Source organism: Acinonyx jubatus, chromosome X (assembly GCF_027475565.1).
Source record: "Acinonyx jubatus isolate Ajub_Pintada_27869175 chromosome X, VMU_Ajub_asm_v1.0, whole genome shotgun sequence".
Classification (NCBI taxonomy): Eukaryota; Metazoa; Chordata; class Mammalia; order Carnivora; family Felidae; genus Acinonyx; species Acinonyx jubatus.
The window spans coordinates 55517450-55532442 of NC_069389.1; the positions used below are offsets into that span (position 1 = coordinate 55517450).

Genomic DNA, 14993 nt, shown 5'->3' on the forward strand with positions numbered 1-14993 from the left:
TTGAACCGAGTAAGAAGGAGCCAGAGTGCTGGGGGTGGGGGTGGGGATTAGGTAGGGAGAGCAGACTCTACAATTTTAAAAGCCCACTGAAAAGTTGGCATTTGGGCAAAGAGATGAGGAAGCAAGCCACATGGCCATCTGGACTGAGAATGTTCTGTGATGAGGGCACAACCAATGCACACACCCTAAGATGGGGTGTGTCTGACAGGTTTCGAGAAGCAGAAGACTTGAGCTGAATGAGGAGAAAGGAGGAGGAAGGAGAGGCCAGAGAGCATGGTGGGGTCAGATGGTGTACAGCCTTGGCCATTTACTTTGATTGAAATGGGAAACTGAAGGGGCGCCTGGGTGGCTCAGTCGGTTAAGCGGCCGACTTCGGCTCAGGTCATGATCTCGCGCTCCATGAGTTCGAGCCCCGCGTCGAGCTCTGTGCTGACAGCTCAGAGCCTGGAGCCTGTTTCAGATTCTGTGTCTCCCTCTCGCTGACCCTCCCCTGTTCATGCTCTGTCTCTCTGTCTCAAAAATAAATAAAACGTTAAAAAAAATTAAAAAAAAAATGGGAAACTGTTGTGAGGTTTTGAGTGACAGATTCAAACAGAGACAGGATTCCTTATGGTTTTAAAAGGCCAGTGAAGAAGAAGGAGGCTTTTGAGGGGCTAGGGCAATAATCCATGTGAGAGATGATGGTGGCTCGGGCCAGATTGGTGGTAGTCAGGATGGTGAGAAGTGGCTGGATTCTGGATGTCTCTTCTGAAGCAGAGATCCCATGTGGGCACTCTCCTCTCTGATGCTCTGATGCCTTTACAGGGGAGTCCCATTGGGGAGCAGCTCCCCTGGGTCTTGGCCTGGGTAACTTCCTTGCATTCAGCCTTGTCCTGTCCAGTTTTGCAAGAAGTATGTGGAGGGTGTTAGGTGCAATTCACCTGCTTGGCTGGAATAGTGGTTCTGTTGAAGGGGCTGGTGGGAATTCAGGCTGCAAAGGGCAGCAGAGCCAGTCTCCAAAAGAGCCTGGCACAGGGATGAGGAGTTTGGTCTTAATCATGTGGACGCCGAGGAGACAAGATCAGCTTGTGAGCAGGGATAGTGACTTGTGCCAAATGCTACATGAGGACTACTACAGGGCATGAGATGAATGTCAAAGCCTAGGGTCCCATATGTCCCTGTGATTGACACATAGGCTCACCCTTTTCAACTTTCTAATGCAGACTTGCAGGACCAGCTCCACGTCCATGGACTGTGAGTTGATTGGCTCATGGGGACCTTACCTAGGACAGAAAAGCCTGCTGGCCCAAATCTCTCTCTTCATTAGACTGACTTTATGGTTTGGGGTAAAGGTAGCCCACTCTTTATTTAGGCTCCTGCTAGGGAAACTTTCTGAGACTATCCCCTATTGGGGAAGAAAACTCCATGAACATTGAATACAGATGAGGGGTGAGGGATAGAGAAGGCCCGACCAATAGGAAATAGTCCAACCTGAGTATTTGGTGTGGAGGTGAGTGGGAAGAGGAGCCATACAAGTGATGGCCAAAGTTCTGGCTCCAACCCTGGGTGGATAGTGGGGATGGGGAATGTGGGAGGAGGAGCACTTCTTGCAGGGTGGGTGGAGCAAATGGTAAGCCTAGTTTGGGCCACCGTTTGGGAGAGGGGTCTGTGAGAAGAGCAGGACCTATGATGGCTAGCAAAGCTAGTTGCTGGTCTCTAAAATGTGTCCTGCTGACCCCAGGCTTTCAGAGACATGCTCCAGGGACAACTACAGTGGAAACCAAGCATAGGATTCTGGACTTGCCAGATCCCACTTGAAAGAGAGCACCAGCTCTCTTTTAATCTGCTTTCAATTGGAATTCCACAGAAGACAGTATTTGACAAAAGAGTGAGTGGGGGAGGGGAAGGTGCAGCAAGGCCTTTGGGGAGTTAGCAGGGAAAGGATCTGTACTTCCTTGCCAAGGAGAAGTTGCCTCAGCCTGGCCAGGATGGGCTGTTGCACCAAGCGCGTGGGGCCCAGGGACAGTCCCAAAGGCCAGCAATACAGCAGCAAGTGGACATTGTGGCCTGCCTGAAAAGAGGAAGAGCTGCTTGCTAGAGAGGAAGAATGTAGGGAGGGGGCTAGGGCGGGGTGGGGGCCGTGTATGCTACCCCCTATATTGAGCCATCCCTGAGGGAGTCATCATTCACATTAAGCCTGGCCCTGAGGACTTGTTTTGTTATTCCAGTGCCTCTTCATGCATCTGTCCACCAACCCTGACTCCTCACCACCCTCCAGCCCCTGCAACCTAGTCTGGGAGTTCTTGGGGGCAGAAACTGGGTGGTACTGGGTCTTACTGTTCTCATATGCCCAGCTCCTAACACAGGCCACACAGTAGCAGACACTGACGTGAGTTATAAAAATGCCCAAGTAGGGTGAGGCTCAGCCTGTGTGGAAGGCACTGGGCAAATCTCTGGGGCTTGGTTTCCTCAAATGTAAATAAATGAGTATTGCCTCTTGGACTTGTGAGAATCCAGACAAGTGATGGCCACTTTGTGAACTGTGAAATGGTGTTCACATGTAGGTTGCTGCTATCACTATGATTGAGAGGAGTGGGGAGGGGAATACAGGGCACTGAGGAAAGAAGGCCCAGAGTTCAGCTGGGCCTGCCCTGGGCTGAACTTCCCTCCAAGCAGTGTTACCTCAGAGAAACAGAATCAACAACAGTGTGAGCATTTGGAATCTTCTAGAAACTCACTCTGCATGGGCACAGAGAAAGCCACGTGCCCAGCTGATGCACCTGCAAGTGTCCTACCATCCTAATGATGAGGGAGCATAAGGCAAGCTGAAGACAAAGCACAAGCTAGCATACCCCATCACCTGCAGGTGGGCTATGTGTGATGGTCCTCAGTCACTCCTGGCTGCCAAGGACAAAGGAAAGGAAAGAAAACAAATGGTTAACTGATAGAGACCACAGGACTGGAGTCTCCACCAGTTTGCAAATGTCTTAGTAAATTATAAGAAAAGGGCAATCTTATCAGTAGCCTAATCTCCAGAAACCTGTAGACTCAAGTTTCCTGGAGCCCCAACATCACCCTCCCCTCCATAGTGAGGTGGGGAACAAAGGCAAGAAGGAAATGACAGGTAAAATTAAATTTCCTTATAACCTGAAGCCCATTGACAAACACTTGAGGCAAATACAGACTATAACATGTCTCCAGGAACCCCCTACTGTCCTAACATTAATGCCTTAGTAGAGGAAAAACAACCTTAGCTTGACAACAGCAGGGCCTGTGGCATCTTCTGAGTCCTTTAAGCATATGAAGGTCCTTCTGGAGTCCTCCATTTTGCCTTTGTCTCCCCCAACTCCATAGTATATAACTAGTCACTCCTCACAGCCCTACTGCAGCTCTTTCTGCCCATGGGTCCTGTCCCCATACTTTAATAAAATCACCTTTTTTGCACCAAAGATATCCATGAACTTTCTTGGTCATCGGTTCTGAACCCACCATCACTCTGAAACCCATCACCACGGAGGCAACAAAAAGTGACACGACCTTTTTCAAGAACTGAAAGAAAATAGTGAACCTAGAGTTCTATCTCCAGTGAAACTATCCCTCAGAAATGAAGGGGAAATCAAGGCATTCTCAAATGAAACCTCAGAGCATTTGTGACAGACTTACCTGAAGGAATGGCTAACTGAAGTTTTCTAAACAGTCAAAATAAAAGAAGAAATTTTAGAAAACTGGGAAGAAAAAACATGACAAGCAAAACTATGGGCAAATATAATAGACTTTCCTTCTCCCCTTGTGTTATCTATTGTTTGAAGGTCAAGGCCAAAATTAGAAAACTAATGTGGTTCTAAATTTACATACAGGACATTTAAGACAATTGTATTATAAATGGGTGAGGGTAAAGAGATGCAAAAGGAGATACAGTTTCTATGCTTCACTCAAACTGGTAAAAATGACAACATCACAGATTTTTGATCACACACACACACACACACAAATGTACCTAGAATGTGCACTTAAAAAGTTATACAGAGTTACACTCAAAAACACCATAGATAAATCAAAACTGAATTCTAAAAAATGTTCAAGGAACCCAAAGGAAAGCAGAAAAAAGGAAACAGAAATGCACACAGAACAAACGGACAAAAATATTAAATTGCAGAGTTAGGCCCTAACATATTAATAATTAGCTTAAATGTAAATGATCTGTATACACCAATTGAAAAACAGAGCTTGGCAGAATGGATTTAAAAACATGACCCACTTCCATGCTATCTACAAAAAATACACTTCAAGTAAAATAATATTGAGAGGTTGAGAGTAAAAGTATGGAAATATATATTATGCAAACATTAATAAATAAAAAGGATTTGATTAATATCAAATAAAGTAGATGTTAGAGCAAAGAAAATTACCAAAGACAGAGAGGGGCATTACATAATGATGAAAGGAGTGAATCTACCAAAAAGACAAAGTAATCCTAGGTATTTGGAATTTGCAACAAAGGTGCAAAATACATGATGCAAAACCGATAGAACTGAAAGGAGAAATAGAAAAAGCCACAATTACAGTGGGAGACATCCAACATTCCTCTGTCAATGATAACAGAATTGGACAGAAGATCAGGAAGGATATAGAAGTCAACAACACTGTCAACCAATGTGATCTGAAAAACATTTATAGAACATGTCACTCAACCACAGCAGAATACACATTCTTTTCAAGTGCCCATGGAACATATATCAAGATAGAACATATTCTTTGTCATGAACAAACCCCAACAAATTTATATTATTTTTTTAAGTAAGCTCTATGCCCAACATGGGGCTTAAACTCACAACCCCAAGATGAAGAGTTGCATGCTCCACGGACTGAGCCACCCAGGTGCCCCCAAACTAACAAATGTAAATGAACTGTGTTTAAATGCATATGTTCTCCAAACACAAAGGAATCAAAGTAGAAATCAAAATCAGAAAGATAACAGGAAAATCTGCAAACACTTGGAAACTAATCATTCACTCCTGAATGACCCACAGGCCAAAGAGTCTCAAGGGAATCCAAAACATATATTGAACAGAATGAGAATGGAAATACAATATATCAAAACTTGTGACTTTTGACAAAGGTGCAAAACCAGTTCAATGGAGGAAGCATAGCCTTTCCAACAAATGATGCTGGAGCAACTGAACAACCACAGGCAAAAGAACAAACTGAGACCTAATCCTCAAAAAGTACACAAAAATAAACACAAAGTAGATCACATATTTAAATTTACAACCTAAAGTTATAAATCTTTGAGTAAAAGACAGGAACAAAATCTTTGGGCTCTACAGTTAGACAAAGAGTTCTTGACACCAAAAACATGACCCAGAGGAGGAAAAATTGATAAATAGGACTTCATCAAAATGTAAAGCATTTGCTCTGAGAAACAGCAGGTAAAATGATGTAAAAGACAAGTCACAGTGTGATACAAAATATTTGCCAACCACATATCCAACAAAGAACTAGTATCTATAATATATAAACAGCTCTCAAAGCTCAAATGTAAAAAACATTCCAATTATGACAAATGACATAAATATTTTACCCAAGAAGATATGGTACAGATGGCAAGTGAGCACATGCAAAAATGAACATGATTAGCCAGTAGGGAAATCAAAGTTAAAACCACAGTGAGATGTCACTACACATGCATCAGAATGACTAAAATAAAAAATAATGACAACACCAAATGCTGGTGAGGATGTAGAAAAACTGGATTCCTCATATACTGCTGGTGGAAATGTATAATGGTGCAGCCACTCTGGAAAATAGTTTCTTAAAAAATTAAAATACCCTTAAAATATAACCAAGCAGGGGATACAAACTGGTGCAGCCATTCTGGAAAACAGTATGGAGGTTCCTCAAAAAATTAAAAATAGAACTACCTTATGACCCAACAATTATACTACTACGTATTTATCCAAAGGATACAGGTATGCTGTTTCAAAGGAGCACATGCACCCCAATGTTTATAGCAGCACTATAAACAATAGCCAAAGTATGGAAAGAGCCCAAATGTCCATCGATGGATGAATGGGTAAAGAAGATGTGGTATATATATATAGAATGGAGTATTACTCGGCAATCAAAAAGAATGAAATCTTGCCATTTGCAACTACATGGATGGAACTAGAGGGTATTATGCTAAGTGAAATTAGTCAGAGAAAGACGTATCTTAAAGATACAAAACAGATGAACATAAAGGAAAGGAAGCAAAAATAATATAAAAACAGGAAGGGGGACAAAACATAAGAGACTCTTAAATATAGAGAACAGAGGGTTGCTGGAGGGGTTGTGGGAGGAGGGATGGACTAAATGGGTAAGGGACTTAAGGAATCTACTCCTGAAATCATTGTTGCACCATGTGCTAACTAATTTGGATGTAAATTCAAAAATAAATTAATTAAAAAATATATGACTCAGCAATTGCACTCTTGGGCATTTTCCCCAGAGAAATAAAGATGTTCACACAAAAACCTGTACACAAATGTTTATAGCAGGTTTATTCACAGTAACCCCAAACTGGAAACAACCAAGATGTCTTCAACAGGTGAATGGTTAAACACACTACAATATATTCATATCATGGACTACCACTTAGCAATAAAAAGGAGTGATCACAACTAACACAACAGAAATACCAATAATTATAAGAGAATACTATGAAAAGAGAATCTATGAATACTATGAAAAATTATATACCAACAAACTGAACAATCCGGAAGAAATGGAAAAATTCCAAGAAACTCACAAACTTCCAAAACGGAAATAGGAAGAAATAGAAAATTTGAACAGACCCATAGCCAGCAAAGAAATTGAATCAGTAATCAAAACTCTCCAATAAACAAGAGTCTTGGGCCAGATCGTTTCCCAGGGAAATTCTACCAGATATTTAAAGGAAAGTTAATACCTATCCTTCTAAAACTGTTCCAAAAAAAAAATAGAAATGAGAAGGAAAACTTCCAAACACATTCTATAAAGCCAGCATTACTAAAACCAGACAAAGACCCCACTAAAAAGGAGAATTACAGGCCAGTATCCCTGATGAACATGGATGCAAACACTCTCAATAAAATACTAGCAAATTGAATTTAACAGTACATTAAAAGAATTATTCACCACAGTCAAGTGAGATTTATTCCTGGGCTGCAGGGCTGGTTCAATATTCACGAATCAATCAATGTGATACACCACATTCATAAAAGAACCATACAATCATCTCAATAGATGCAAAAAAAAAGCATTTGATAAAATACAGCACCCATTCTTGATAAAAGCACTCAACAAAATAGTGATAGATGGAACATACCTCAACGTCATAAAGGCCATATAGGAAAGACCCACAGCTAATATCATCCCCAATGAGGAAAAACTGAGAGCCTTTCCCCTATGGTCAGGGACAAAATAAGGATGTCCACTCTCACCATTACTACTTAACATAGTACTAGAAATCTTAGCATCAGCAATCAGACAACAAAAAGAAACAAAAGGCATCCAAATCAGCAAGGAAGAAATCAAACTTTCATTCTTTGCAGATGACATGATACTACTCTATGTATAAAACACAAGACTCCACCAAAAATTGCTAGAACTAATACATGAATTCAGCAAAGTCGCAGGATATAAAATCAAAGTACAGAAAAAATCTGTTGCATTTCTATACACTGATAATAAAGCAGCAGAAAAGGAAATCAAGGAATCGATCCCACTTGCAACTGCAATAAAAACAGTAAGATACCCAGGAATAAATTTAAAGAAAGAGGTGAAAGATCTGTATTCTGAAAACTATGGAACAGTTATGAAAGCAATTGAAGAGGACACAAAGAAATGGAAAAGCATCCCATGCTCATGGATTGGAAGAACAAACATTGTTAAAATGTTTATACTACTCAAAGCAATCTATATATTTAATGCAATCCCTACCAAAATACCACCAGCATTTTTTGCAGAGCTAGAACAAACAATCGTAAAATTAGTATGGAACTATAAAACACCCTGAGTAGCCATAGCAGTCCTGAAAGTGAAAAACAAAATTGGAGGCATCATGATTCCAGATTTCAAGCTATATTACAAAGCTGTAGTCACAAGACAGTATGGTCCTGGCACAAAAACAGACACATAGATCAATAGAACAGAATAGAAAACCCAGAAATGGACCCTCAAGTATATGGTCAGCTAATCTTTGGCAAAGCAGGAAAGAATATCCAATGGAAAAAAGACAGTATCTTCAACAAGTGTTAGGTGTTGGGAAAACTGGATGGCGACATGCAAAAGAATGAAACTGGACCACTTTCCTATACCATACACAAAAATAAATTCAAAATGGCTCAAAGACCTAAATGTGAGACAGGAAACCATCAAAATCCTAGAGGATTTTGCAACCTCTTTCACCTCTGTCAGAACACCTTCTTACTGGACACATCGCTGAAGGCAAGGGAAACAAAAGCATGGATGAACTATTGGGACTTTATCCAGATAAAAAGCTTCTACACAGTGAAGGAAACAATCAACAAAACTAAAAGGCAGCCCATGGAATGGGAGAAGATATTTGCAAATGACTTATCTGATAAAGGTTTAGTATCCAAAATCTATAAAGAATTTCTCAAACTTAACACCGAAAAAGAAATAATCCAGTTAAGAAATGAGCAGAAGACATATATAAACACTTTTCCAGATGGCTAACAGACACATGAAAAGATGCTCTATATCACTCATCATCAGGGAAATATAAATCAAAACCACGATGAGATACCACCTCACACCTGTCAGAATGTCTAAAATTAACAATACAAGAAACAACAAGTGTTGGCGAGGATGTGGAGAAAGGGGAACACTCTTACACTGTTGGTGGGAATTCAAACTGGTGCAGCCACTCTGGAGAACAGTATGGAGGTTCCTCAAGAAACTAAAAATAGAACTACCCCATGATCCACCAATTGTACTATTATGTATTTACACAGAGGATACAAAAATATGGATTCAAAGGAGTACATTCACCCCAATGTTTATAGCAGCATTATCAACAATAGCCAAAGTATGGAGAGACCCCAAATGTCTATCAACTAATGAATGGATAAAGAAGTTGTGGTACACATATACAATGGAATATTATTCAGCTATCAAAAGGAATGAAATCTTGCTATTTGCAAAGACATGGATGGAGCTAGCAGGTATTATGCTAAGCAAAATAAGTCAGGCAGAGAAAGAAAAATATCATATGAATTCACTCATATGTGGAATTTAAGAAACAAAACTGATGAACATATGGGAAGGCAGATGAAAGAGGAGAAAGGGAAATAAACCACAAAAGACTCTTAACAATAGAGAACACATTGAGGGTTGATGGAGGGAGGTTGCGGTGATAGGCTAGATGGGTGATGGGTATTAAGCAGGGCATGAGTTGTGATGAGCACTGGGTGTTATATATAAGTGATGAATCACTGAATTTTACTCCTGAAACCAATATTGCACTGTATGTTGGCTAACTAAAATTTAAGTTAAAAAATAAAATAAAGCAAAAACTTAGGGGCGCCTGGGTGGCTCAGCTGGTTAATCGTCTGACTTCGGCTCAGGTCATGATCCTACATTTCCTGAGTTGAGTCCCACTTCGAGTGAGCATGAGCCCCACTTCGGGTGAGCCCTGCTTCTCTCTCTCTCTCTCTCTCTCTCTCTCTCTCTCACCCTGTCTCTCTGCTCCTTGCTTACTTGTGGCCTCTCTCTCAAAAAAAAACATTAAAAGGTGTGAAATTTAATATACACAACAACTTGGACAAATACTTGCCTCATTTGTAAAAAGGTATGGAGGGGGTGGGTCTCAAGGGTCTTCCTGGTTCAGAATTCAAGATACAGGTGACCAGATTGGGGCAGGATGAGAGCATATTTGGAATAGCTTAGGGTTTATATTTATTTTATATTTTATTTTATGTTTTAGAACTTTTAGAGATTCAAAATCATCAGGAGTGCCTCAATGAATGCCAGCTGTTATGTTTCATAGGGGCGCCTGGGTGGCTCAGTCAGTTAAGGGTGGGACTCTTGATTTCCACCCAGGTCATGATCTCAGGGTTGGTGATTTTTGAGCCCCACATGGGGTTCCGTGCTGATGGTGCAGAGCCTACTTGTGATTCTCTCTCTCTCTCTCTCTCTCTCTCTCTCTGCCCCTTCAGCCCTCTCTCTTTCTCTCTCAAAATAAATAAACATTGGGAAAAACAAGAATTGTGGCTGTTGCCTTCCTACACTGAGATGGGACAGTGTCAATTACTGTGAGACCTAACATGAGAGGAGTCTGTGTTCCCAGGAACTTAAGGAAATGTAAAGGTTCACCATTCAAGGGACCTGAAAAAACGAGAAGGCAGCATTGCCATCTGAACAGTAAGAGTGATGGGAAGTCCATCGTCAGAGCACATTTGTCCGGTGGGATAGTATTTGTCACATGATTCAAGCCTGACCAGTGTCTGAACTGTGTTCAGGTTTGGAAATGAAGTAGGGAGTGAGAGTCCGTTAACAATTCTACAAGACTAATTGCTGCACGTAGTATTCAAAAGCAAGATTTTAGGCATGGGATTTGGGGCCATGCTAAAAGCAGAAAAAAACGGTTGCTACGGGGTCTAACGGGGGCGTATTTAGGGGCTCTCAACAGCCAATCCTAGTGCCAAACGTTCTCAAGGGGGCGTGGCCGTGGGGAGACAGTAGCCAATGACAGGGCCGTGAATAGGGTGGGGCAACCAGCCGGTGAAGAGAGCCAAGTGCAGCAATTGGGCGAGGCTGAGGACGTAAGGACCCATAGCGTGCTCCGTCTCTTGAGCTGTTAGTTTTAAGTGTAACTGGTACTTCAGCTACCACCAAACTTCGAGTCTCAGCTGCCGTTAAACATCATGGAAGATTCTCAGAGAGACCAAGAGCGGATGATACGACGCCACCTTCGCGAGAAGGAAGAGCTTCAGGCCCGCATCCAGGGCATGAAGAACTCGGTCCCCAAGAGCGACAAGAAGAGAAGAAAGCAGTTGCTCCTAGACGTGGCCCGCCTCGAGGCTGAGATGGAGCAGAAGCACCGGCAGGAAATGGAGAGGTTCCAAGAGAGTTGCCCTGATAACGGCAACCTCGATTCCATCACAGAAGATCTTGCCAAGATGGATCTTGAGAACCGGCCTCCCAGCGTGTCGAGGGCACAGAAAAGGCGCGAAAGAAGGGCGGCCCTCCAGAGAGAGCGCCAGGGGAGCATCGCCGAGGTGGAGATGGAGCATCTGGCCAGCTTCCGCCGTGAAGAGGAGGAGAAGCTCGCCGCCATACTGGGACCCAGGAACCTGGAGATGAAGGACATCCCGGCCGACCGCCACTGCATGTACCGCGCCATCCAAGACCAGCTGGTGTTCTTCGTGACCGTGGAGAGCCTGCGGAACCGCACCGCCCTGTACATGCGCAAGCACGTCGACGACTTTCTGCCCTTCTTCAGCGACCCCGAAACCGGCGACGCCTACAGCCGCGATGACTTCTTGAGCTACTGCGACGACATCGTGCGCAAGTCGTTGTGGGGAAGCCAGCTGGAGCTGAGGGCCCTCTCGCACGTCCTGCAGACCCCCATCGAGGTGATCCAGGCCGAATCGCCCATCATCGTCATTGGGAAGGAGTATACCAAGAAGCCGCTCACCCTCGTCTACTTGCACTACACCTGCAACCTCGGGGAGCACTACAACTCGGTGAGGCCGCTGGAGGCCGGCGCCGTCGGGGGCGCGGCCCCGCGGCTCTTCTAGGCCCCCGCGCCAGCTGCCATGGCCACTGGAGCCGGAGCCGAAGCCACCGCCGCACCTCCCCAGTAGGCTCCGTTTTTTTTTTTTTTGTTTTTGTTTTTGTTTTGTTTTGTTTTGTTTTGCCTTCGGTTTTCTCGGTTTTTTTCTTGGTTCGTTTCACTCGAATGTCGAACCCCTCTCTCCCTCCCCTCCCCCACCCCCACGCCAGCGCTCTCCTACCTGGCAGTTCTTTCTTCTCTCACCCTTGTGTTGCTTTTGAGGGGTAGGGGGGCGGGGAGGCTCAGCACACGGGTAATATAATATCTGTATTGTTCTACCCAAGGGGAGGGAGTAGGTTTGCTAAAGTTGAACCGCCTCTCGCCCTTAGGGGGCTTCGCCTCCCTTACCAGTGAGAATTGTTCGCCTTGCACTTACCTTTGACATAAAAATAGAAATTTGGTTTGATGCCTTCTTAACTTGGGAAAAAGCAGTGGAGCTCAGGATCTTCAGATTGTCCCATGAATGTATTATATTGGATTACTTAGATAAAGTTGGAGTTTCTGTGATCGAAATGCTTTGTGAATGCCTTTTGCTTACTAGTTCTTTGGGAAAAAATGTATCCTGGTCTATTTTGACGGTTACTTTTTAGAGCCCAGCTGGGCTCTTCTGGAGATGTCTCAAGTTATGGATAAGAGCTCCTCTAGTATTTTACTTTGTTTTTTTCCATACAAACTTGTGTGGTTCCCAATTAATTTTAGTTATTTAGGTATTTGCTAAATTCTACTTAAAGCGTTTGTTAAACTTAGAAATTAAATGTAAGTGCTAAACATAGAAGTTAAATAATTAAATTTACAAAAATTGGCAGGTTAGATAAGGTTTGCTCTAAGATGCGAAAGATATCAATTTAATTTCCTTTATTAAAGATAGGAAGGGATATGACTTCATTCAAGTAGTTGATCCATTTCATTGTGTCTACACCAAGTATGAAGCAAAAGGAGACATACTGATAAGTAGCTTAACTTACTACAAGGCTGAGATCTGAACCAGTAAGTTTTCTTTAGTCTGTGACATAAAAGGATACAACTTTATTTCAAATAGTTGATCCAGTTTGCTGTGTCTACAAGTGGTATAAAGTTTGAAAGATCTGAACTTAGCATGTTTTCCTTAATTCTTAGAGATAGAAAACTTTTTTAGAAGATTTTAAGAAGTAAAAATAGTTGATACATTTTGTTACATCTACAACTGGCATGAGGCAAAAAAAGTGAGCAAGATACTTTTGTTGGTATCTTTTGTTGGTTGAGGCTCATTGATATCTTGAATTTGCCAATAGAATAGTATAAGTGAAATGATTTGCAATAAACAACTTACAATGTTTTAAATCTTTAGATCCTGTATTTCAGTGAGTTTACTTAAATTCATTGAAAAAATTTATTGTACACAGCAAATGTTGTAAAACAAAATATATAAATTCAAAAGAATTTTTTAAATATTATGCAGCTTGTTTTAAAAATAAAAGTTTTAAAAATATCTGGTTCTCTATTTTTGTGTAGCTGACTTAGTTTACATAGAGTTTGCATCCCAGGATTCACTTCAGCAGAGGAATCCTTGAGGGTTAGGGAGAGGAGTTGGGAGACAGATGAGACTTTGGAGAGGAGGCCTGGCCCAAGGTCTTGGTGGCAGCCTGGAGTGGAGTGTTTCCCAGAAAAGGATTTAGGGAGGAGCTTTATCTAGAGGCTGCCCTGATTTGATGTTTCACTTGGTGAAAAACATCATGAAATGGTTTTGTTTAGGGATGTTCTCATTGCTATGCATGAAAAAGAACTCCCACTTCCCAAAACTCACCCATCCAGGGCTACATTGCAGAAGGGAAAGAAGTACCACTGTTTGGGGGGAGGGGTCCCAAAATGCAAATAGGGAAATCCTACCAGATAGCTCACTGTGTAAATGTGCATCAGATAAGTTTCACATGGCCAGCTAGCTGAGGAGAGGAGGGCCCCTGAGAAAACCAGGGATTGGGGTGCATTGTAACAAGAAGGCCTTTTATAAGGGTGAAAATCCTGGCTGTGGAAGGGAGACAAGGCCCAGAAGGGAGGCATAACCTATAGAAGGGTGCCTGGCTGGGAAGGAGGGTGATAATTGGGGAAGGGGTCAGCCTAGGAGGAAGAATGGGACATGGCAGGGGAAAGGGGCAGAGGCTGAGGAAGGGGACTAGCTGGCAAACAAAGCATAGGCCTGGGTAGAGGAGGGAAGCTGCATGGGGTATAGGGCACAGGTGGGTGAGCGGGACCTGAGTGGGGACATAGGTAGAGGCTGGTAACAGGCTCTAGAAATGGGAAGGGTGCTCCACTGGGATGAGCTGCATTGGGTAGGGGAAGGGGCTGGTTAGGGTAGGGGACCTTGATGGGTAGGGGGACACAAGCTGGGGAAGTGTACCTGGCTGCAGGAGGATTCCACTTCCCTAGTGGTCCAGGCTGTCAGCAGGACCATAGGCTAGTGAAGGGCTTCTGGTAGGAGAAGGTGGCCCAGCTGAGGTGGGTTGTGCAGGGAGGAGAAGGGAAGCTGGCTGGGAACTAGGTCACATTCTGGGGAAGGGATCAGGGTAGGGAGCGAGAATAGGACTGAAAAGGAGGCTGGGTGGGGAAGGACACACTGGAAGGAGGAATAGACTGGTGAAGGGACTGCCCATTGGGGCAAGAGGCCTGGTTGGAAGGGCACACTGGATGATAAAGGGGTCCATGGCTGTTGGATGGGGAAATGGCTGGGCCAGGCTGCCTATCCAAGGGAGAGACACTTGCCTGGGAAAGGGGTCTGGAAGGAAAAGGGGCCTTCTTGGGGAAAGAGGCATTGACTAGGAAACAGGGTCTGATTGGGGGAGGACTGGACAGAGAAAGAAACCTGGCTGATGAAGGAGCCACCAGGCTTAGAAAGTTGCACAAGGCTGGAGAAAGGGACCAGGCTGGGAGGGGGACCCAGCTTGAGAAGGGGGGTGGCTGGGAAAAGGGACCTGCCCCAGAAGGGGGTAGAGGCAGCAGAGGGGGGTCCTTGCTGGGAAATTGGGCCTAGATGGGGAATAGAGCTTAGATAGTAAGGGACACAGGCTGGAGAAGGGACATATGGTGTGGAAGAGGTCCTGGAAGGAGAAGGGAGGCTGGCTGGTACTGGGGAGATGTCTGGGGAGCACTAGCTGGGAAAGGTGGCCTGGGAATAGGGGCTTAGGTGGCCAAATGATGCCAGGCCAGGAATGCATGTTTATCT

General features: G+C 43.5%; 1 protein-coding gene across 1 annotated transcript; it reads left to right on the forward strand.

Moving 5' to 3' along the window:
* The first annotated feature begins 8246 nt into the window (after window positions 1–8246).
* OTUD6A (OTU deubiquitinase 6A) lies at window positions 8247–13270 on the forward strand. Its single transcript, XM_027053625.2, has one exon. The coding sequence runs from the start codon at window positions 10887–10889 to the stop codon at window positions 11760–11762; it is 876 nt and encodes a 291-aa protein (XP_026909426.1). The 5' UTR covers window positions 8247–10886; the 3' UTR covers window positions 11763–13270.
* The last annotated feature ends 1723 nt before the right edge of the window (window positions 13271–14993 follow it).

Coding starts and splice junctions, on each gene's coding strand:
- OTUD6A (XM_027053625.2), top strand. CDS start 10,887: ATGGAAGATTCTCAGAGAGACCAAGAGCGGATGATACGACGCCACCTT.